The 23530-nt window shown below is 45.9% G+C and overlaps 1 protein-coding gene across 4 annotated transcripts in view; it reads right to left on the bottom strand.

Moving 5' to 3' along the window:
- The window catches only part of Tln2 (talin 2), a 401812-nt gene that overhangs the window by 117941 nt on the left and 260341 nt on the right, over positions 1 to 23530 (bottom strand). For all 4 annotated transcript variants that reach the window (XM_060384836.1, XM_021638296.2, XM_021638297.2 and 1 more), the window contains 10 exons: positions 22660 to 22773; positions 19421 to 19529; positions 17765 to 17973; positions 17160 to 17258; positions 10861 to 11028; positions 9125 to 9419; positions 6739 to 6905; positions 4668 to 4796; positions 2966 to 3079; positions 834 to 947 (listed from right to left, as the gene is read on the bottom strand). In XM_060384836.1, coding sequence (XP_060240819.1) covers positions 834 to 947; positions 2966 to 3079; positions 4668 to 4796; positions 6739 to 6905; positions 9125 to 9419; positions 10861 to 11028; positions 17160 to 17258; positions 17765 to 17973; positions 19421 to 19529; positions 22660 to 22773 — 1518 coding nt within the window. The remainder of the gene's footprint in view (positions 1 to 833; positions 948 to 2965; positions 3080 to 4667; positions 4797 to 6738; positions 6906 to 9124; positions 9420 to 10860; positions 11029 to 17159; positions 17259 to 17764; positions 17974 to 19420; positions 19530 to 22659; positions 22774 to 23530) is intronic.

Genomic DNA, 23530 nt, shown 5'->3' with positions numbered 1-23530 from the left:
AAAAAAATTTATGTTCTATTAAAAAAAAAAAAAAAGCAAGATTATAAAAGCCAGAAGTAAGCAAAGGTTTGGAACAAAACAATGTCTTCTGGACATGACAGGACTGCAACACTCAAGAACTCATAGTAGCTACGTTTGTCTGCACAAGACCAACACAGTATCAAGCCAGTTAACATTCTAGCATGGAGTGGGAAGGGGTTCATGAACACCCATCCTTAACTGAGGAGCAACTGACAGCTAATAGAAAGTCAGTTTTCCTTTAGAATGTGGCCCCTGGTAGAGTCACCACTCTCCAATGTATGCACTCAGAAGTATAAGCACAACACAAACTACGGTAAAGAGCTCATTAACTTTTCAAAACTGAGGACACTAAGCTAGGGATGGAGAGGTGAGGGTGGTTCTGGAAGGAGTTAAGGTGAGGAGCTGAAATGAATACGGTCAAAATACACTATATAAAATTCTCAATGAACTAATAAAAATCTTGAAAATTAAAGAAAAGATTACCTAGCCACCCAACAAATCTGTTTGTATATCTCTCTGTGTGTAACAAAAAAAAACATGAGAAAGTAGACTGAAACATCTGAATTTTATTTCTGCATAGTGGAAGGTCAGGCTGTGTTTGAAAAAACAATCCAATGGTACTTGCCTTGATCATTAGCATTTTGCTTGCTTGGCCAGTGGCATCTCTCTCACCTTAAATGTAAGGAGGCCTTCCAACTGCTTAGACAAAAACGCAGCCAAGGCTGTGGGTCTGCCCAAGTATGTTCTTTTCCTCAAGGACTAAGGGCAGATTCTGTGAGTTCTGTGAGTGACTGTGCTGGTTTCTATGTTACCTGCAAGAAGTTCTGGCTGGAGATGATGAGAGCCAGCTGGGCGCTGAGGTCTTCGGCTTGAGCTTGGCTGCCCCTCACCCCCTGTACTAGCTGAGGGATGTGATCTGCCACTGCCTGCAAGAAACAAGAAAACAGAGTCTGAGGGTAGGCTGAGAGGAGCAACTAGCAAAGGGACAGGAAAATGACCCAAAGCGCTGCTTTTTGATGTGTGATCCAGTCCCAGGGACACCAGTACCAGAAGTTGGATTCAACAGCATACTTAGCCTTCCCAACTCTGTACGTCCTCTTCTCCCCGTCCCTCCCAATGGTCTCGGTCTACTGGGTAGAAGACTGTCCTCCATAACAAAGCCTTGCAAGAACTTTCCTAGTCAAAATTCATAGGTATCTGGCCATGAGATCAAGCATCAAAATATACACACTCACAGGTAGATAAATTGAGTCGGATGGCCCCATGACCAGAAGAAGTGGGAGAGAGGTTCAATAACCGGCATTTTAAGTGCTTTTCCAGGTCTCTGACTTTGCAGAGCTTACATGTGGGCATCACTCCTGTTTCTCTGTTCCAACCAATACTTGGCATTTCTCAAATGAGACAACAAAACAGGAAAGAGAGAAGCCACATTCGGCAAAGCAGTACAACCCTATGACAGTCACCTTCAGAGGTGCCTGAGGAACCATCTACTTGTGCTCTTTCTAATCTCCCTCTCTAGGAGCAGGCTTCAGAGGTCCAAGCTCGTGAAAGTACTGATGAAGGTGCCCAGTGCATTTTGGGCACCATTTTGGCCTGGTGCCCATCCCTAACCCCTAGCAAGAGTGTAAAAATACTTAAAAGTGATGCCAATGGAAATGTGTCCAGGCCCTTTCCAGTGCTGATTCCAGAAACTCGGTCCATTTTCCCTCTCAGCTTCAGCCTATTGTTTAGCGTCCCTCTCATTTCCTGGCAGGGATGCTCAGAGATCTAATACCACCAGTGCCCTTGGCTGAGGGAGAGAAGGCTGACTCTGTAACAGGTCCCTGGACTTGAGCAGCTTGTGGTCCCTGAGGAAGGGAAAGGCCATTTTCCCACCTTGCTGGCAGCTGAACGGTCCCAGAAAGGACTAGGCTGTTTGAGCAGAGGCCTCATTCTGAGCAAACTCTTCTTTTCCCACAGATCCTATACACAAAGGACCTCGGACCCTTGTGCATCACAGATGCAATTCCCCCCTCTATCACAGTCAACTCTAAAAGGGGACCTCAGGAAAATCAGAAGCAGGAATAAAAAGTTCTAGGCAATTCTTTCCCAGCAGCACAGCCAATTTCTGAAGTACAACTAGATTCCCCTTGAAAACATGGCCACTGCTGAAGAAGTGAAAACTCCCCTCAGATAACTCGTTATTTTTCAGAGATTTGGAGGAAAGTCGGGATAGGTTCACAGTCAGGACACTGGCACAATCACACATGCCTGTTACCAGCCTCCACTGCCAACACTCTCAGGAGACTTCAGCAAGATGTCCCATCACAAGGGGGCAATGGCTCTGTAAGAGGATTTTGTGACGTAGGACCTCTAAAGTGGCCAGGGAGAGAGTCAACCCTCTTTGTGGGAAGAGAGAATGTTTGCAGTAAGCTGGCCTGGACACAACAACAATGCCCCTATCCTAGAACAACAGACAGACAAGTGACAAACAAACAGACAAACAAATGACAGGTAATAAAATGCACCAAAACATGAGGCCATAGAAGGCAGACAGGACAAAGCAGTCCTCAGAGGAGAAGAAAGAAGGAAATTGGCCTGCTTTAGGGAATGGAGACTGGATGAGACTAGCCTCCAGAGGAAAAGGTACACTGGAAAGCCAACTATTCATTTTGGCTTCTATTTCAAAGCTCTGAAATGGCCTCATCAATTCTCGTTATTTAATTCAGTCCCTTAAAAGGGATGCGGATAAAGGAAAGATAATGTTGGAAAAAAGACACTCCTTCCAAACACGGGTGCTCCACTTAATGGACAAAAACCAGACATACACACCTGGGGCATGGAGTCGCCGCAAACTGAATTAGGAGCCTGGAAGTCCCGCCTTAAATGAATTAGCAAGGCGCGTGGCGGTCTAATGCTATCAGTGATCTGTTGATCACTGGCTCTTGGCGTTCAGGGAGCTTACCTTGCAGCTCTGGACCAGTTGCTGCTGGGCTGAAGGGTTCTTGTTGGAGATGGCTGCATTCTGAGAGGCTGCAATGGTCTGCGTGGCAGCAGCTGCAGCCTGTTTGGCTGCAACCTGCAGAGGACAGTGACACAGGTCAGCCCAGGATTGTGCTTGAAAACTCATACACCATACCTTTCCACTACAGGAACAGGGCCCGTCTCTTTAAAGCCACCGATGCTCTCAACTTTGCTGCTCTCTGCTGCCTGCCTTTTGTAAAAGACGGGCTTGAAAAAAAAAAAAAAAAAAAAAAAAAAAAGACGGGCTTGATCTTTTACAGGTCTTGTCCTGGCCACCACGGGTGCTATGAGTGAGCACAATGACCCTGTCACATCCAGAAGACGTCAATTTCACAGCAACCTCTGGCTCTTCAATCTTTCCACCTCAGTGTTCCCCAAGCTTTGCAAATGATCGAGTCAGCCAACTCCCCAGCATCAAACAGGAAGAGGCTCATGAGGCCCCATCCCTAGCTAAGGAGCTATTGGCAGTGGATGGTCAACGGGGAAAGGAGAGTTAGTTTTCTTCTCTGTATGGACCATCATCGTTGTCTACGCTCCCTGGAGGATGCCTACACCCATGCACATAGAGCAGCATGATTTAGACTCAGTGAACTGTTATTATTAGAGAAAACAGGAGGGAAAAGAAGAGAAGGAGGAAGAGGAGGTGCTGGGCAGTTGCCGGTGGCAAGAAGTTAGGAAGGGATATAGAGTTGTGGCCCAGGAGTTGGAGTTGGAGTGTGGCTATGATCTAAATATATCCATGTATGAAGTTAACAAAGAATAAATGGAAATTCAAAATACAAAAGATAAGAGATAACTGCAAGGCAGGGCTGGCGTTGGCAAGCAGCACAGAGCCTTCATGTTCCGGGGAAAGAAAATCTCCCCCACGAAACACAGGCTGCTCTCTATGTCAGGCACCAAGGGAGGTGTCCGTGTCCCTCCTCTCATGGCACCCAGAGGCTTCAGCTCAGAAGTGACACATGCCCCTGGGACAACTATGTTCAACCTTTTGTCTCCTGCCAATAACGAGGCTAATTTTTTTCCAGAGCCAGCAGAGGGCCAATGGAGGGCTCTTCATTAGACAGACAGGTAACTTGGCCTCCACCCCTCCACATTTTAGTTTGAAGGTTCCCGTAAACATCCATGTAAGGAAATGTTTTCCTTATGTAGTCTGTGCCTACTCTTTTCAACTGTTTAATTGGAATATATGACCTGAAAAAAATGACAAAAGATGTTTATTCTTTTTCCCTTCTCAATCCCGTCCTGCTCCCTAGCTCTAGTCTAAAACTCTCAACAAGGAAGCCTAGAAAAATTCTGCCCCTGAAAGAACAGGAACTTTTGCATGAGTGGTCCTGCTGAATGTATCCTTTTTAATGCCAGGAAAAAAGACCCCCAGTCTTCCTGCAAAAACACTGTTTTCTGTTGCTCAGTGTTGACCTCAGAGCCCAAGCCTTTGGCAGCCATGAACTGAAGCAATTTTTCAGCCATGAACTGAAGCAATTTTTCAAACTGTGTCAATTCCATTAAAGTATGCTAACTATCCAACACTGCTCACTTTGAGTTGGCATTCTGAATTTAGGCATCATTTGGTGATTTGACTTTTTTTTTTCCAGATAACTCTTTGCAACCACAAATGGCACCCCAAGGCGAACCCGTTCCCTGACCTCCAGCCGGTTCACGATTTTTTTCTTAATAGCATTCTGCGCAGCGGCGTTGGTTGCTACTCGGAGACCCTCGGCGGCCTCTCTGAGCCTTTGTTGCTGGTCTTCGTTTTCTGGGTTGGCTGCAGCTCCCTGCACATGTGAAAACAGACATTTCAAGTGGCCCAGGGGCGGTACTTACAGTTTCTAAATGCCTGCCTTTGGTTTCACGTCTTCCTAATAATGCATTCTATGGGAATGGAAAGCCACAAGCCAGGATCACAGATGTGTGCCACCAGGCTGTGTCAATGCTGGGACTGAACCCACGGCCTCCTGGGCGCTCCATCTCCAGCCCCTACCAACACCATCTTTAACAACGATCAAACTTGCAGATGGGAAGTAAAATTGTACAATCTTGGGTATCTATACAAATTACCTTGTGGTTGTGATTTCAAAAAACTCAAGGCTTCAAAGACATCTGAGGCATTATATTATGATAATATATTAGTATATATACTTTTTATTTCTTTATGTACCAGCTAAAATTTAAGTGAAAAGCAATATATTTTATCCTACTCTGGAGTTTAGTTTTACAAATCTTGTAAGATAAAGTGCCCTAGTAATTTTCTTCCAGGAGAATCAACAGTTGTAGGAGCATGACTTAATTAATTAATAATAAAAATAATAATAATAAAAAACCCCAAAACTCCCCTTTTGTTGACCTGAATTACTATTATGTCAAATACTAAAATGTCACTACAAAGAAAAAAAATATCAGTCTAATTGTAGAGGAAAACAGAACGGTCCTTACCAGAGAAGGATGGAGCGAGGGGACTGACAGACAGACGAAGGATGGGTAACAGTGAGAAACCTCATGGTAGAGCTGGGAAGGGGAGTGACCTCCAATGTTTGGTGTGCAGAAGGGGAGTTATGGTGGAGAATTACCGACTACATGCTATAGAGCAGTGAACAGAGTAAGTGTTCAAAGGGATGGACATACGCATTTGCTATTATGAGTCCATTGACATTTTTCATTTGAAAGAACAGGCTCCGAGAAAAACAGGTAAGTAAAAGTCTTTCTCAAGGAAGAGTTTTCTCTTAACTGCTATGATAGACGCCTTGATGGCTCATGCTTTCACATCACTGCTGGAACATTCTAAGGCAAAAGTAAATACGGAAAGCAAAGGTCCCATCGGAAAAACAAGCACTTGGATGGAGCATGATGGGAAGGAGAAGAGGGGTCACAGGGGTGTGTCCTACAAAAGGATCCGAAGGAGAGTTTGCTAAGGGCAATGCAAAGAAACCATGTCCCTAGAGAGTATTCGTGGAGAACTGAGACAAACAGCTGGCCCAAATGTACTCAAAGAGTGATGCTGGTGCCCTTGGCTGGCAGAAGGTTGGGCACCCACACAGCTGTCACCTGTGTCCTATGTGTGGATCCACAGCCCTCAAGTTACGGTACTGTAGCTGAACATGTTCTCAGAATCTTGTCAGTTTTACCTAGACACGTAGAATTCTTTAGTCGGGAAAGGCTGAAGTTCATACAGAGAGAAGGTAATCTCCCTTTGAGATAAAATGTGATGGGTAATGGTCTGCTTGATGGGAGGTCGAATCACCACGGAAACAACCCTGTGGGCATGTCTGTGAGTAAAGTGAGGCGGGAAGACCCGCCGTAGCTGCGGACAGCCCCATTCCATGGTCCACCGAGCACCAACACTTCCCTCTCTGCTTCACAACTGGGGATGTGATGTGAGCAGCCACCAATTGCTCCTGCCACCATGAAGGACTGGGCCCTCCAACTGTGAGCCCCAACAAGCCCCTCCTCCCTCAACTTGCTTCTGTCAGGCAGTTTTGTTGCAGCAGCAAGAACATTCACGATGCTGGCAATAGGAGCCATGTCTTCCTGTCTGTGTCCAGTCAGCACCTTTTCGTCTTCCATGAGCCCTCCGCTACCCTAAGTGTGTTAAGTGTCACGAAGCCACTCAAGTTCTCAACAAGGAGAAAGCCATACCCCACCCTTCAGCTTTGAAGGTAAGTGTCAAAGCCCAACACTCAATAGTGTTTATGTTTCAAGCCAAAAGACCAAATGTCCTACCTTTGCAGCTTCTACCATTCGGGCAGTGGAATCAGCCAAGAGCTTGGCAGCTGCCAGGAGCTTCTTGGAATTCTCCATGTCAATCTCAGCCTCTGCATCTGACCTCATGGCATTGACAAGATCTGATGTGGCCTGGGCCAGCACCCGGGCTTGGCGCACCATCTCACCTAGAAGACAGGACAGCAAGTGTGGGCTGTTTATTTACCATTCTGTCTGAGCATGACTTCAATGGTCAGAAAGGTTTTTGTTTTGTTTTAAACTGTTGTTATTGGTTTGCAACAGGGTTTCATGTGTCTTAGGGTAGCCTCTAACTCACGGTATAGCCAAGGACAGTTTATATCAGCTAATCTTCTTGCATCTACCTCCCTAGTGCTGGGATTATAGGCATGCACCACCATGCCTGGTTTATGAGGTGCTGGAAGTTGAATCCAAGGCTTTCCTCCACGCCAGACAGGCAGTTTACCAAACTGAGATACACCACTAATTACTGATTTGGAGCTTTTATTACTGTTTGCCTTTGCTGTGCTTGTGAGTTTACAAAAGTCTATTTCAACTTTCTTCTGGAAGCGGGAGGGCCACTGAGACATGACATTAAAATGAAACCCAGGAATAGGACTGGTTCCTCTGCCACAGCTTGTCTGAAGGGAGACAAAGCTTTTATATATACAGGCATGTGCTAAAATCAGTGCGGTAACCTTGATGGCATTTGGGGACAGAAAAAAAAAAAAGACACAAGTGGGAAAACTGATGAAATTCAAATACTGTGGGTGGCTAATAGGAACATGCCCACAGATGCTTTGACAGATGTGCCACAAGTTTTTGGAAGATGTTAGCAATGGGAGGAAGAAGAAAGGTGGGATTCTATCTCTGCAACTTAAAAAAAAAAAAAAAAAGGTAAAGCTAGAACTATTGTAAAATAAAAGGTTTACATAAAATAAGCCAAACCAAGACCATCAGCAGGAAATGCATGCAGCAGTCCGGGTTTGTTAGTGACTTAAGAAGCATCTGAAAGAAGACAAGATACTTTTTTAAGCAACAACCAATCGATTGCCAGGTCTGTGGCACACTCCTGGAATCCCTGGACATCACCGGCCAACACAGAGTATTACAAGGTCAACGCTAGCCCTGACTACATAGAAGAGTCTTCTGCTAAAGTCTAGCCAAACAAAAAGGACCATCTCCCAGAACTTGTTAGAAAGTATGTCTGTACACCCACAAAGCAACGGGAAGCAAACCTCTTAAAGCTCAGCTGGTAGAGTTGCAAATCCTTTTTGGAAAGAAATTTCACTAAGAAGTTTGAACTTCAAAATCCATGTATCAGTTAGCTGGGCAATTCCACAGATAGGCATTTGCCACCACATACAAAACTCGGAAAGCAAGGAAGCTTTATATTTTCAAGAAGGCTCTTTGTAGGAACATTTTTGTAAAAGAAAAACAAACTGGGAAACTAAAGGTCTATTATCAGGTAATCAGCCAAAGGGCTGGAGGCTAAGCTCAGCGGTGGAGTGCTAGCCTCATATACAGCCAGAGCCCTGGGTTTGAGCCCTAGCACTGAAAAAAACAGTTAATAGAGTGTATGATTATGCCTCGAAAATGGAATGTGCTACTGTCATTAAAAAAATGCATAGGTGGACATGGAAAAATTCCTAGTGTGCATTAACACGATAACATTTATATAAACTCTGAAGGGGCCTGCATCTGTCCCCCTACACATAACCTTCTGATAAATGTCCTGATAGGTGAGAGGAACTGTGAGGTGACAGGTATGCTAACTTGTCCACTGTAGCAGCCATTTTGCCTTGTAACAGTACAAAAATCAAGTAGTCAGTTATGGGGATTGAGAGGTCATACTGGCAAAATGAATTCAGAGCAGTTTACTTTTCAACAGACGGAAAGGCACACTGCATGCATAATTTTAACTTACAGCATGAGTATATTGCACTATATTAAAATGCCCCTATCTCTCCTTAGGAAATGCCAACAAAGGTTGTGGTCTGGGTCCTTCCTTCAATCCCATCTGCTGTCTAGTGTCCTTCCTGGTTCTCTACAGTGAACTTGGAGGAGATTTCTAATGGCTCTTTAAATAGATGTCTTCATTTCAAGCTTTGTTTCTGTTTCCTCTGTGGCTGCTCCAACTTTACCAACTACATACTGGGGAAAAGGGGCTTATTAATGTTATTAATTCAAAGAATAAAATTCTGGTGAAGTTTTTAATTGTGGCTCTGGAAGAGAAGATGGGGACTCCAGGATCTTTCTCTGTGGCACAGTGAGGAAGTTTTGGGTTACGGAAGATGTGCTGTTGCTCTTGCTAGTTACTCTAGAAGATGATAGCACCATAAGGAAAACCCAAACCCATCCAATGCCTCTTCTCAAGCCAGTGCCTCACCGGCATCGCCCATGGAACTGAAGATGCTCTCGGTGACACACATGATGGTGTCGGTGGCCTGGTCATAGCGGCCAATGGGCTCGCCTCGGCTGGCGAACTGCCGCACGTGCTGCAGGAGGTCGTGCAGGGCCTGGCTGACCACACTGGCCGCCGCGCTGACCTGCTTCAGGAGCTCACTGTCACCGGTGGCTGCCTGGCAGGCTCGGACACAGTTCTCCACAGAGCGGTCCACCAGCTTCCCGGCCTCAATCAGCTGCTCCTGGCACACAGGAGAGCTGATGGTGGGGCTCACAACCTGGAAAGACACAGAAAGGCTTGCTGCGTAGATGCTCCTGGTGCCCCAGGGTGCCTGACATGTCCCTCGGTTCCCTTCGTGCCTCACCAAGCACACATACCAGGAACCCAGCTCATCCTATGTGGTAAACCCCACACATGATTACACTTTCTTTGTGATCTGAGAAATCCTGCTACTTAGTCATGCACAGCAGCCCTCATTACCTCATTATAGAAGGACAAAGTCCTCATATTTACTAATTATATGCTTTTCCTCTTAGGGTACCGTAAGTGAATCTTCTAGGCTGAGATAAGACAACTGACTACCTACAAGACACCTCCAAAACTCTGCCTGTGTTTCCTCAGAGACTGGGGAAAGTGTGCCAGTTACCCGTGGACTCCAGAGCCAGCAGAAGGATCACTAAGGATGCCTCAGTATGCTCCAAATCCTCTCCTAGGGTGGGAAATGGCAGTCCGTCAACCACAGATCTACCAAGCCGGGGACGGAAAGCCCAGAAGCAGAAGCCTCCCACCCTCAGGGAAGTAGACACGCATGATGACATGGAAGGGCACCCGGAGTCAGGCAGCTCTGAGTCATAACCCCAGTTCTGCTTATTTCCATGGCTGAAAGCTTCTCACTAGCATCGAGGGACCTCAGGTGCCTCATCCATAAATGAAGGCTAATGGCGCGCAATGTGCGGGACTGCTGGGAAGGCCCAAGCGCACGATTCTGACACAATGAACACACCCTGGAGCCACTCGCAGTGCCAGGATGAGTACACCTCTCCAAGAAGCCACAGGTCAATCTACACTTGTGTGTGATGTTGTCTCACCCATTGGAAAGACTCTCTATCCACTCCCCCCATCCCCCTCCAGCGACAGAGTTTCTCTGTGTAGCCCTGGCTCTCCTGGAACTCGCTCTGTAGACCAGGCTGGCCTCGAACTCACAGAGATCCGCTTGCCTCTGCCGCCAGAGTGCTGGGCTGGAATTAGAGACATGCAAAGCCTCTTCTATGCACTGGAAATAAGATACGTTCAGAGGCCCGAAGGGAAACATAGCAATTTGCATCTAACCATAGATGAGCCAACAATAAAAGCAGAATTAGACTGCTTATACTAAAATTCTGTCACCCCTGGCTGAGTGTGGTGGCACACAGCTTTGATTCCAGCATGTGGGAGGCAGAAGCAGACAGAGCTCTGTGGGCTCAATCTGGTCTCCCATAGACAGTTCCAGAAGAACCAAGATACATAGTAAGGCCTTGTCTCTGCCCCCCAACCCCTTAAAAAACAAGCAAACAAAATACACCCCCCCCAAACCCACAGAAAACCAACCAACCAACCAACCAACCAACAAGCCTAGCATACCCCCTAAAAGAGCACATCTGAAACAAGGCTATTTAATGACTGGTGGCAGGTAAGAGTATATGGCACTGTAAGGCTGGCTGGCATGTCAGCTGCCTCACCTTAGCACACGCCACAAGCTGGGAGGTGGAGAGGGCACACTGGGTGGCTGCAGCGATCACCCTGTTCTGTAGGACGGTGTCTTCAGCCACTTGGGCCACGTTCTTCGCCTTCAGCACGAGCATGGCAGCAGCATTGGCAACAGCTTTAGCCAGACTCATTAAAACATCCTAAGAAACGGAGAATAAAACTACTCATTTGTTTTCTTTTTTTTTTTTTTAAATCACCCTTCAAACACCAAACCATCTCATTTTTATCCCTTTGTTTTTTCAAATGTCAACTCATCCTCACAAGAAACGAAAACAAACAAACAAACAAAAAAAACTTGTATTCAAATAACAATGTGTGCCCCAGTAGACACTGAGTAGCACAGGTTTCAGCAGGTCAGGGGCTGAGGAGATGGCTCAGTCAATAAAGTGCAAACAGCAGGACCTGAGGCTGGATCCCCAGCACAGGTGTAAAAAGCCACCGGCAAAGCGCACACGTTCCAAATGCGCTGTCTGTCAGGCCAGGAGACAGGCAGATTCTTGAGCTGGCTGGTTGGCCTGCCTAGTATAATCAGTGAGCTTCTGATCCAAGGAGAGACTCTGTCTCAAAAAGTCAAGTAGAGAGGGACTAAGAGTTCATTTGACACTGAACTCTGGCACACACAGGCACACATAGGTGCATGCCTACCAAACAAACACATGTACAAACATATGAGCATATATAGATCATCCAAAATAACACACACGAAAATAAAAAATGAAACAGTGTAAACAGAAATGATTTAGCTGCTGATTCACACTGATTCCTGGCTCTTGTATGTGTGATGGCTGTGTGGCATCAGGAGAAGCTGAGTATGTTTCAGATGCCACCAATACTGCAGCAGGTAGGCACTAAATCATGGCCTCCAAATCATCATGCCCCAGAGTGAGGGTAAGTTGAAAATTCATCTTTTGGATGCCTAGCTTGCACAAGCTACCACGGTATGCCAGCTGCTCCTCTGCCTCCAGAGGGCAACGTAGGACACACAGACAAATTGCTAGCACCAACTCCTGCAGCTGGAGAGCCAAAGACTGCTCTGAACATAACTGAGCCTCAGCATCCAGAGCCTTCTGCATAGGGACTGGATTATGCAAAGTAGAAGAGAGCTTGCATAAATAAGCTAGTGGCAGGATGACGGGGAGCGGCTGGTAAACTGCTTGCCCAGCAGAGATGAGGCCCTGGGTACCATGCCGGGTACCATGCCTGTGAACCAGTTATGATGGCGCCTATCTGTAATCCCAGCACTTAGAAGATAGAACAGGGCAACTGGGGCAGGGGGCCCAGTCTTTAAGGTCATCCTGGGCTGGTCTAATTTGGAGGCCAGCTTAGAAGACAGGAAACCCCCTATTAAACAACAGCCATATCCGACTATAGATGCTAGGACTTCGAGAATTTAAAGTTCAGTTTATAAAAGGCGCTCTGCCTGCAAGAGGGAGAATCCTTTGATTTGGACTGCCCGATCTGCTACCCATCTGTTTGACCTGAAGAAGAACCGCTTTCACATTTAATTTACTTCAATGCTGTAGATATTGAAAGCACCTTATTTGATTTGGAACTGCCTTCCCTAACATCCAAGCCATTGTTACTCTGAGCAAGCATGTCAAGGCTTTTCTCCAGAGGAAATGTGGCCAGATGTCTTTAGTTATTTATAAGATAATATAAAAAAAGCACATTTTGGTTCTCAATGTCAAGGGAACCCATAGGGTCTCTACAGTGAAAGATTTTATGGGAAAATGTATTGAAAAGTCTAGCCTGTGTAGTTTACAGTGGAGAAGAATATACGTGAAACAGCCAACTTTAAAAAGAAGCAAATAGCCTGAAGAAGCTGATTTGGGGCTGGAGAGAGAGGGAGTTGGCTCATTAGGGAGAACATTGCTATGCCTGATGACCAGAGCTTGGTCTCTGGGACCCACATGATTGAAGAAGAGAACCGACTCCCCAAGCTGTCCCTGACCTCCACATGTGTGCAGTGGTAAAGTGGTAAGCATGGACACACACACACGCACTCACACACAAATGTAAGAAAACAAAGAAGAAGAAGAAAAAAAAAAACAACTTCTTTTTAAAATGGACAAAAACAAAGTGGCCTTAAAGGAATCATTTACTGTGACCCTTCATCGGTCTGTGACAGAAACTGAGCGTCCAAGAAAAAACTGTGAAATGTGCAGCTTTCAGGAGTCAAGTGGTGCTTGTTGCCTGTACAACTTCCAAGAATTGCTCCCAATATGCCTCCCCTTATAACCCCCAACAGATCTTTGAACATTTGTCTCTGAATTCAGGTTACAAGCAATTTGGATGCCACCAATTGCTAACAAGATTTTTAAGCATAACTTTCTGAAGCCCAATCAGAACACTCTGTCATGTGACAAGAATCCACCTGATCACACAGGGACCGAGACTGGGTCACCCATAACCACAACTGTCACAAAGGACTTTGTTTGAGCCATTTAAAGAAATGCTGTTTCTATTAATTTTGTCCAAAACAGATGCAGTCAGGAAAAGAACGGGATACTGCAGTTATAGCTGCTGGCCACTTTGTCAATTTCTCAGTAAGTCCACTATTGTAGAGCTTGTGTGAGACAAATTCTTGTCAGCTTTGGGAACATGCAGTACATGAGAACCCCAGAGGGACTCAAGACTCAGAAAAACAGAGCAGAAATCCATTGCCAGGCTGACCCATGACACAGGAGGCTGGGAGCGCCATCTTGCTACACTAGTCTTCATCAAAACAGCCCACGCTCTGGAACATTCTACCCCCTCCCTGAGCCTACCTCTCTGGCATGGCCAAAGAAAGAGAAACAAACAGGAGGCAGGCCTGCGTCTGAGCGTAGTGGAGGCAATCCATCAGAGGAAGAGAGAGGAAGCAAAGCTCGAGAAAACTGCAAGGGCGAGTGACAGGTTTTATGGGAACCCACAGCACTGCTCCATCACCCTCCACACAGACAAAAGTATAGTTTCTGGGTGTGTGCTTGAGTGTGGGGACCAGAGCACAAGCTCAGAGGCCATTCCTCAGGAGGTCTACCTTGTTTGTACGTTTGTTTTGAGGTAGAGTGTCTCACTGACCATAGGTTTGACAATCCAGCTGGCCAGTGAGTCCCAGGGGATACCCCTGTCTTCCGGGCCCTCACATTGCAAATAATCTTACTGTGTAAGCTCTGCTTTAAACATGAGAACTGGGGATTTAACTCAGGTCCTCAAGCTTCCATGGCAAGTACACTCCCGAATGAACCATCTCCCCAGGCCCCCAAAAGCAATACTGTTGAGGAGAGTAAATTGAATGCTTAAAGATAATGAAGCCTAGCAACATAGCTGAATCTAATATAGACCAAATTCCTACGAGTTACCTGCCTATTAGAATTCTCTGTACCAATATAAAATGTAAGGCTAGCACGAAGACAGTATGGCGACCTGGAAGGGAGGCAGGGTGGGGACAAGAGCGGAGGTCGCTGGGGTACATCATGAGGTAAACAGTGAAGTCCGCACATGGTGAGGTGGTCCCTGGAAATCTCAATGTAGAAATGACTTCCAGGAAGCTAAGACCCAGACTCCACTGTACACAAATATCTTACTGTACCTCAGAACGTGAAAGGGTTCTGTGGTCCTAGAATCATTAAGTACAGGGACAGGAAGAAGACATAGATACATCTATGGACAAAAGTGTAAGCTTCTCTTCACACATACAGTCATGATTTAATGATACATCCTATCCTGACAATTCTAGAGTAAAAGGTATCCTGACTGGTTTCCCAGAGTCATCTGAAAGGAGGGAACCTCAGCTGAGGAAATGCCTCCTTAAGATCTGGCTGAAAGCCACTTCCTTAATTAGTGACTGCTGAGGACAAGCTCAGCCAGTGGTGGTGGTGCTGTCCCTGGGCTAGTGGTCTTGGGTTCTCTAAGAAAGCGGGCCATAGGAGAAAGCCTAAGCAAAGTCTGTCCATGGCCTCCGCATCAGCTCCTGCCCCCAAGTTCCTGCCCTCGCTTCTGTCAATGACAGGCTACAATGTGAAAGTGTAAGCCAAATAAGCCCTTTTCTTCCCAAGCTGCTTTGGCCATGGCATATTGTCATAGTCATAGTAACACTAAATAAGACAAGTGCCCTACAAAACGGCTGCCCATGAGGTCAAAAGCCAGAATGCCAGGGGAGCTAAGGGGGGAAAAGCTGTTTGAACTCTTTCTAGAAAACATTATGATGTCACTGACCAGTGAAGAGGTGGTCAAAGGGGTGTAGCCAGAAATGCATCCTCTTGCATTGTTGGAAGGATTTATTTAGGGTATTAAGTGTCTGATAAAAATATGTTTGTTTGTTTTTTTCAGTCTGGAGAGATGGCTCAGCCCATTAATAGCAGTGGCTGTTCTTCCAGAGGTCCTGAGTTCAATTCCCAGCAGCCACATAGTAATTCACAATGTCAAAAATGGAACTTGATGCTCTCTTGGAGTACAGATATACATGAAGACAGAGCACTCATATACATAAATAAATAAATCTTTTTTTAAAAAAAGATGTTATTTTTCTAAGTTTGGTGATAACATATGGTGTCAGTTCCTAAATGTTTGAAATGTTGTGATTTCTGATCTCTAAGTCAGTGTTTCACATATAGCTGTATGATGCATTATGATATAATAATTTAGAAAACATGCTTTATAAAGAAAAGGCCAGGGTTGGGGCTGTAGCTCAGTTGGTTTAGTGCTTGCCTAACGTGCATGAGGTTGTGTTCAATTCTCAGCACTACCTAAGCAAGGCATGGTAGAACATGCCTGTAGTCACAGCACATGGGAGATGAAGGCAGGGTGATCAGAAGTTCAAAGTCAACCTCAAATACAGAGTGAGCTTGAGGCTAGCTCATGCTACCTGAGGCCACATTGCAAAGACTGAAAAACAGCCAAGTGGTCCAGAGTACTTGCTGCTGTTGCAGAGGGCCTCAGTTCCGTTCCCACACACATTTTGGGAAGCTCAAAAGTGACTGTAACTCCACCTCTAGGGGGATGGACACCTTCTGGCCTCTTGAGGGTACCCTCACGCACATTCATACGGGCACACACACAGATACACACATTTACATAAATAAGAATAAAATAAGATAAATAAAAAAGTGAAAAGTAAAGGCTGGTGAAACTCAATTGAATCATCATACAATGAATTTGATAGATTTGGATAAGGGTGTTCTTCAGGAAGCCTAGCTTAGGAATTTAATACTCTAACTGGGATGGACTTAGACTTAACTTGCAAAACCAGAGACTTTTAAAGAGGAATAAGGGACCCTGGCTCCCAAGTATATGAGCAGAGCTCGCCCTGGCCTAGAACCTCAGTCTTACTCCTTAACACTTCTGCTGTGAGGTTAGGAGGGGTCAGACAAGCTGAGATCTTGTCTGAGCTTCAATGTGGTGAAACTGGCACCAAATCAAGCCAGCTGCAAACAGTAGCAACAGCTGCTCAGCAGAGGACAAGCAGCACGAGACTCTGGTATTGGAAAGTAAAGGTCACAGAAACGACTTCCCAGTCGGGGTGGGACACACCCACACTGACCTGAGCTCAGTCAGCAAGTGCTCGCTGGATTGGCCCGAGATAAATACTCAGAGCCTATGTTAAGAAACGCAATAATTCAGAAAACATGTTTAAAAAGTCAAGGCCCGAGCTGGAGATAGAGCTCGGCGTACACAGTGGTGCACACTTGTAACCTCAGAACTGGGGAGGCTTGACCGATAGCCAGGCTGACTCAATCAATGACTCCCAGGCCCTAGTGAGAGACTGTCTGGAAAACAGTAACAAGATAGACAGCACCCTGAGAAAAGACATCAGAGGCTGACCTCTGGCCTCCACACATGTGCACATACATGCAAGTACACCAACAGCTTCATATAAAATCTAAACAACATCAATGACAAAAAGAAGGAGGGCATGGAAAACTGCTCCCCACAAAATAAAACAAGGCTTGCTGAGAATGCTAAGTATGTAGGTTGGGTGGCCAACAGAAAGGGACTCACAATTGCTTTATCCACTGTTTGGTTTAGGAGATGTCCAAGAGACCGGTGAACAACTAGAAAGGCTAAGTAAGTGCTTTAGAGGATGATGCTCAAGAGGAGTGACCTGGGTTTTTCCATTAGAACATATATTTATTTGATCGACACTAAAAGCCCTCACTACTCCAATCATCTCCTTTGATCTTACTCTCAGCAACCTCAGGAAGACCGGGCTAGTGTTCTAATCCATCCTCCCTGCCAGGTCGGACTCATCCCTCAGACCCTTTCCAAGACGGGGGAGCTGCAGACATCTTACTTGGAATCGCTCGTCTGTCTCGTTCTCTCCGATTTGTCTCAGGAGATCTCCGCTGGCTTGGCCAATGCTCCCGGCAGCCGTCAAAACAGTCTGTCGAGGCTGCAAACAGATAACACGGTCTGGTTGAAAAGAAAGTGAATTTCTTCCCATGTCTCACCACGCATCAGTATATCGAGGAATCGCACAGATCAGCTCCTCCCACGCACAAATGGAGATCTCCAGTTGTATGCCAGGTAGGAGGAAAAAAAAAAATCCCAGTGAGATTGATGCAGGGAAATGCTCATCAACCAGAAATGGGCAGATGCGCTTGAAACTTCCAGGGAACGGGTCTTGCACAATTAGAACGCAGCTGGTTTGCACAGGAGTTCGGTTGCAAACCTGTATGTGGGCCCTATGTGCCCTAGTTGGGACAGCTTCCTACTGCAAGGGCCATCCTCCCAAGGGTTGAAGCACAGGGTCTGACCCGTCTCAGGAACTCTCAATACTACCTTGTGGCACTACTTTGCTGCAAGAGGATGGGAGAAACCTTTCAGGAAGCCAGAGCCATACCGACCTGAGGACACAGATGCCTCGTCTGCATGGGACTGTGTGTCCTTAGGGCTCACCTCTCCAGAAGTAGGCTGCACGGCCTTCAGCAAATCCGACACGGCCCCGGCGAGGGTCCTGGCAGCTCTGAGAAGGTCTTCCCCACTGCCCACATCATCGTCCATGAGGGCGGCCAGCAGCTTGACGCCCTTGGACATTTCGGTCAGGTTGGAAGAAATTGTAGTGATCGCACAGCCCACAGCTGTGTAGTCAGTGTCTGCGGGGTCACCTGAGACCAAGACCAAAGGAGAGTGGTGAAGGACAAGGAGGTAAGCAGCCCCAACGAGACTGTCTCCAAACTCCCGCTGGTGCTTGAACATCATGCGGGTATCACACATACAACTCCGAGGAACTCTGTGAGATGGACAGCGCCCTGTCTCCAAGGTGGCTTCAATAATGTCCACTCACCTGGAACTCCCACATACTGAAACAGTGAACAGGCTCCTTTAGAATTCCAAAGCAAAGGCTCTTGAATTTGAGGGAGCTAGTGAGAGGAATTGGAATAGCAGTGGTGGTGCGGGTTTGGAAATGATGAAAATAGAGTGTACTCTGGTGTGAAATTGTCAACATATGTGTGTGTGTATGTATGTATGTATGTATGTATAAAGTTTCAAAGTAGGGGCCAGTGAGACAGCTCAGCAGGTAAAAAGTGCTTCAAGTCTGATGACCCATATTGGTTTCTCACAATCTCAATGGTGGAAGAAAGCTCTAACTCCTGAAACTCATCCTCTGCTCTCCACTTGTGCACTGTGGCACAGTGTGTGTAAGCCCACCCACACTTCAATGTAAATGTAACTTAAAATTAAAAAAAAAATTATTTTCTGTACAAAAAAAAAGACCCAAGTCCAATACCTAGAACCTATATTATAAGAAAGAAAGAAAGAAAGAAAGAAAAAAAGAAAGAAAGAAAGAAAGAAAGAAAGAAAGAAAGAAAGAAAGAAAGAAAGAAAGAAAGAAAGAAAGAAAGAAAGAAAGAAAGCTAGTCATGGTGGTATAAACTTGCAATCTTAATGCTGGAGATGTGGAGACAGGCACACGCCTGGGCCTGCTGGCCAGCTAGCTTGGACTGCTTGCAGAGTTTCAGGCCAATGAGATACCCATCTCAACAAAAAGAAAGACGTGCAAAGTTGTCCTCTGTGCAAATGCACACAACTCAGATTCCAAAGCATGCACTGCCACCCCACAGCCCCAGCCCAGGGGTCATTCTGCTCCTGAAATCCTGGCACACTGCACATAGAAGCCTAGGTATTTTGATGTGAGATGATGTGAGACTAGGAGCCAGGCTACCCCAGAAGAGACAAATACTGGACAAGACAGGCAAAGATGGATGCTTGCCACGTCCAGACCCTTTCTAGACCCTTGTAAACTCTGCAAGGGGGAAACTGGCCTCAAAGACTTTCAAGTATGTGAACAGGCTGACAGACAACGAACAGCACTGAGTAAGTGCTTTTTAATGATACATGACATCAACGAAAAGGAATGAGATGTTTCTTAGATTTCTCTTAAATCATTTGGAACAAATGCGTAAAGCAGGCCAGATGTCTAAAAATAGACTGTCTTTTCACAGTATAGAAATCTGTTGCTTCAATGAAAGAACGAATACACGAACACACGCCCCCCACACACATACACACACACCCCACACATACTATACTACAGGTTACTCAGCGACTTACCTGCTGTAAGGTTGACAACGGAAGCTGTTCCAGCTGTGATAGCATCTACTTGAGAATGGATTTCATGTTTGGATTCATCCACTTTGTTCTGAACCCATACTCTAGATGCCTATAAAACCAGACAACGGAATGACATAATCACAGCACTGAATTGCCCAGGAGACCAGGGAGGTTGAGGCATACAATGATACCAGCAATTGGCAGCACTCTGCTCCCTGGGCCAGCAGTGAATATGCCCAGGTCATCTTAAACAATTTTCTGAACAAGCTTCTTGTGTGTTCAGGAACACTGAAAGGCACAGAAACTCTGTTTACAACTTGTAGAAAAACATAATTTGGTATGGCTTATCTAGGTGAATACAACTGAGGGTCAAACATCACCTATATCACTTCCTCCAAGGACCATCACAGAAGAGGGGGAGACAATACTGTAAAACCTGGAGAGACGAGCGGTGTGGTGGTTTGAACAAGACTGTCCCCAAGGGTTCATGTTTGCATGCTCAGTCCTCAGTTGGTGAAACTATTGGAAAAGCATTAGGAGGCATGGTCTTGCTGGAGGAGGTGTGCCCCTGGGGCCAGGCTTGGAGGTTTCCAAATTCTGAAAGAACCTCTCTGTGTATCCTGCTTACAGATCAAGACGGGGCTTTCAGCTCTTCCTTGTAACATGCTTTGACTCCAACATCACAGACTCTCACCCTCCGAAACCACAAAGCCTGTTTAAATGCTTTCTTTTAGAAGTTGTCTTTGCCATGGTGTCACAGCAAACAGAAAGTAAGACAAGGAGAGTGCTGTGGTATGCTGTCCTCCACATGGCCACGACCTTCTTGGGACTTTCGGCAGCTAGATTACTTGAAACAGATCTGTGCAAGACTGGATCCATCAGGAAGGCAGGAGAGACTCATAAGGCCTTGCCCCAGGCTGAGGACTGACAGGCAGTTAATGGTTGCCGGGAGAAAGATGTTTTTGCCAGGGGTGCTGCTACCAAGAAGCAATACATGTTCCCAATACATGTTCCATACAAGTTTAACCCTGACTAAACTCACAGGTTCATACAACAGCAACAAACAAGATGAATGAGTAATGAATAGGTCAATAGAAATGGGAAGAGAATGAGAGAAGGCAAGGGGGCATATATGATTAAAGGATATTATATATGCGTGTGAAAACTTCATATTGAAACTCACTCTTCTATGGAATTAGGATATGCTAATAACATCAACGGCACATAATAATTCTGTACGTACACTAACACTAACGCTAGATGGAAATTTTCACTTTGCTTTTCTCGGGAGCAGAGTTAGAGCTTCAGCGTGTCAGCTCACCGGGTTCTTGACCAACACTGAAGATTTTCCTACTGACATGACATGAAGCATCATGAAGAAAATCAAATATCAAGGCCGTATGCAGGTGGCATTTTCCCCAGTGTGCCTGGGAAGATGGGAGGAGGCTCCTCCTCTGTGCCTGACTTAATTCTACTAGGTGACTGGACAATGACAAATTATAATCACGTCCCAGGCCTTACCATTCTCCGACTCTAGAGACTCAAAAGACATTCCTAGCTCTTGTATTTTGTTTCAGCCCATCAGGTGTGTCCAACCTGAAGACATTGGGCTACAAATGGCCGAGGATATCTATGAACATAACCCAATACAAAAATGAAAGTTTATTTAAAAATATTATGAGATTTGTATGTGTGACTTATTATTGATGTTGTTTTATAATTCACTTATGTCAAAAGTTTGGATACGCCTGCTAGCAAACTATTTTCTAGCATTTCGGGGATCACTTAACAAATAATGATTTAGATTGATAGCGATGGCCCTGCAGGTAAGACACCGATCTAGGCTCAAGGGAACCACATATTTATCTTAGTGCCTTCTAAGTCTTCAAGAACTGTCAACTGGGACAGTTGCCTCCACATATTTTAAAGCTCTGTTTCCCAAGTGTTCTGGATAGGAAATTCCATCATTTATTCTCATTCTTGCATTCCCTGAGCAAAATATATAAGGAATTCAGGGAGAGAAATGGTACCAAAGGCAGAAGAAACCTCCATCCACACCAGCACAGAGATGAAAAACAGCATTCAGGAACAATTTTGAAAAAGTGATCCCACTAGACAAGATGAGGCAGCAGACCACATCTCAGCTTCAGCGCCTGCAATGTTATCAGTCTATCTTGCAGCAGTGGTTTCTCAAGATACTGCTCATCCAAAGGGGAAAAAAAAAAAAAATCAAACCAATCCCCCACTCCCACCTCCACTGATGCTCAGGTCTGCCCACACGGACTGATCTGTGCAACCTGAGATTCATTTGTGATACTCTGCAGGTGCAGAGAAAGAAGGAGAGGGGGATGAGGAAGGTGGGGGGAGCTAGTCAGGGCTTTCCACAGTGTAGCATGCCCACAAATCACAGCGACAGCTGGCTCACAGGCACAGTGACATGGGATGCTGACAGGCCTGTGATTTCTGCTTCTCTCCTAAGAACCTCGGTGATGTCAGTGCTGCTGTCCTGCAGATCACGGCCTGAAGTGTGAGGCATTAGCTGATTCTGTGCAGCAGCAGCAGCAGCAGCTGATACCAGCAGGCCTTGGGGCTCATCACCTCACCCTGCTACAACACCCAGTAGTACAATAGCTAGCTCACGGGTCCACAAAACACTCACAGACAGGAGTATCAGTATCTCTGGGAATGTGTTGGAAACACATATTCTTAGGCCCCACCCCATACCCACTGGATCAAAAACAGATGCTAAGAACTGAACATAAGGGAAGATGATGGCTAGGGCCCAGAGATAAGTTTTAACAGGCTATCCACAGAGATCCCATTGTGTATTGAAATCTGAGAGCTACTGGCAGTATTTAAAATGACAAAGCCAGCTTCCTGAGTTGAGCTCTGATTAGATGCTAAGTATTAGATCATCACCCATTCCCATCAGCCCTGTTTTCAGATGACAAGAGAAAGGCTTGCGGGGGTAAGATGCTCAGATTCACGATGCCAGTGAACACGGGAGCTGGGATCAATGGACTGCAGGGTCTAAGTCCTCAGTACAGGAGTCCTCTTTCCCTCTGAGTGTGATAGAGACTCAAAAACCTGACATATATCAAGACACATAGTTTTTTTGTTGTTGTTGTTTTTGTCAGCTAGCTGGAGACGGCTTCATCCAACAGAATCCAGATGGAGCATGCAACCTTGTTCTGAGTCAGGACAGAGACACAGGACGACACACACTGATGGATATTTACCATATCTTGGCCAAGAGGAGGCAGCGAGTGGAGCTCGCCCAGGTCGTCCTGAGCCTGCTGGACAGCGTGCATGCTTGTGTTGATGGTCCCCATAAGGGCTTGCTGTGCCGAAGTCTGCAAAGGCAGAAGAACACAAGGCGGTGAGCAGAAACTGGAGACTGACAAGGCCTCCTCACAAAACAGAACAAAACTAAACCTTCTCAGTCAAGAGCACATCTCATTACGCACCTGAACTAGCTCCCATTTCAACCTGAGGGCTAGAAATAGCGCGTTATATTAATAGAACACAAAGCGAAGGTGATTGCGGTGAAGGGCTTATAATCAGGAGGGTGTGGAGAGCTTAATTAGCAGACAAGAAGGCTGACGAGCATCTTCACAGGGGAGTTCAAGGGATACAGTTCATCTGGGTGCCACCGATAAAAGGTCTCACGCCCAGAACACAGAACACAGGCTGTTTAACAAGGAGGATTCTTGACCATATTTCAGGACTCTGCCCAGACTTACAGCCAACATGCTTTTACAGTTGAATGATTTCCCAACTCCGAGTTCTCAAAACTAGCCCAATAGCAAGGGGTTCCCAAGGCAGGCCTGATCGGCATTGAATTGGACGAATTAGAAAGGATTTCAACAAGACTGGGGTTGCACAGGTAGATCATGGATGACGGCACATTCCTCATACTCTATGAGGTTATCAGGGCCAGTCAGCTTAAAGCTGCTGTAGGAGCATGGGGCTTTGTTTCTTCAGCACAAAGAGGCTCAGAGCTGTTAATCTTTATTGCCAATCGAAACAGATTAAGAATCACCTTGCCATCATGCCTCTGGGGTGGCTGTAAAGACGGACTGATTTCTATGCTTGGGTTAACTGAGGTGG

Source organism: Meriones unguiculatus, chromosome 6 (genome assembly GCF_030254825.1).
Source record: "Meriones unguiculatus strain TT.TT164.6M chromosome 6, Bangor_MerUng_6.1, whole genome shotgun sequence".
Classification (NCBI taxonomy): domain Eukaryota; kingdom Metazoa; phylum Chordata; class Mammalia; order Rodentia; family Muridae; genus Meriones; species Meriones unguiculatus.
This window is presented reverse-complemented; position numbering and strand designations above follow the sequence as displayed.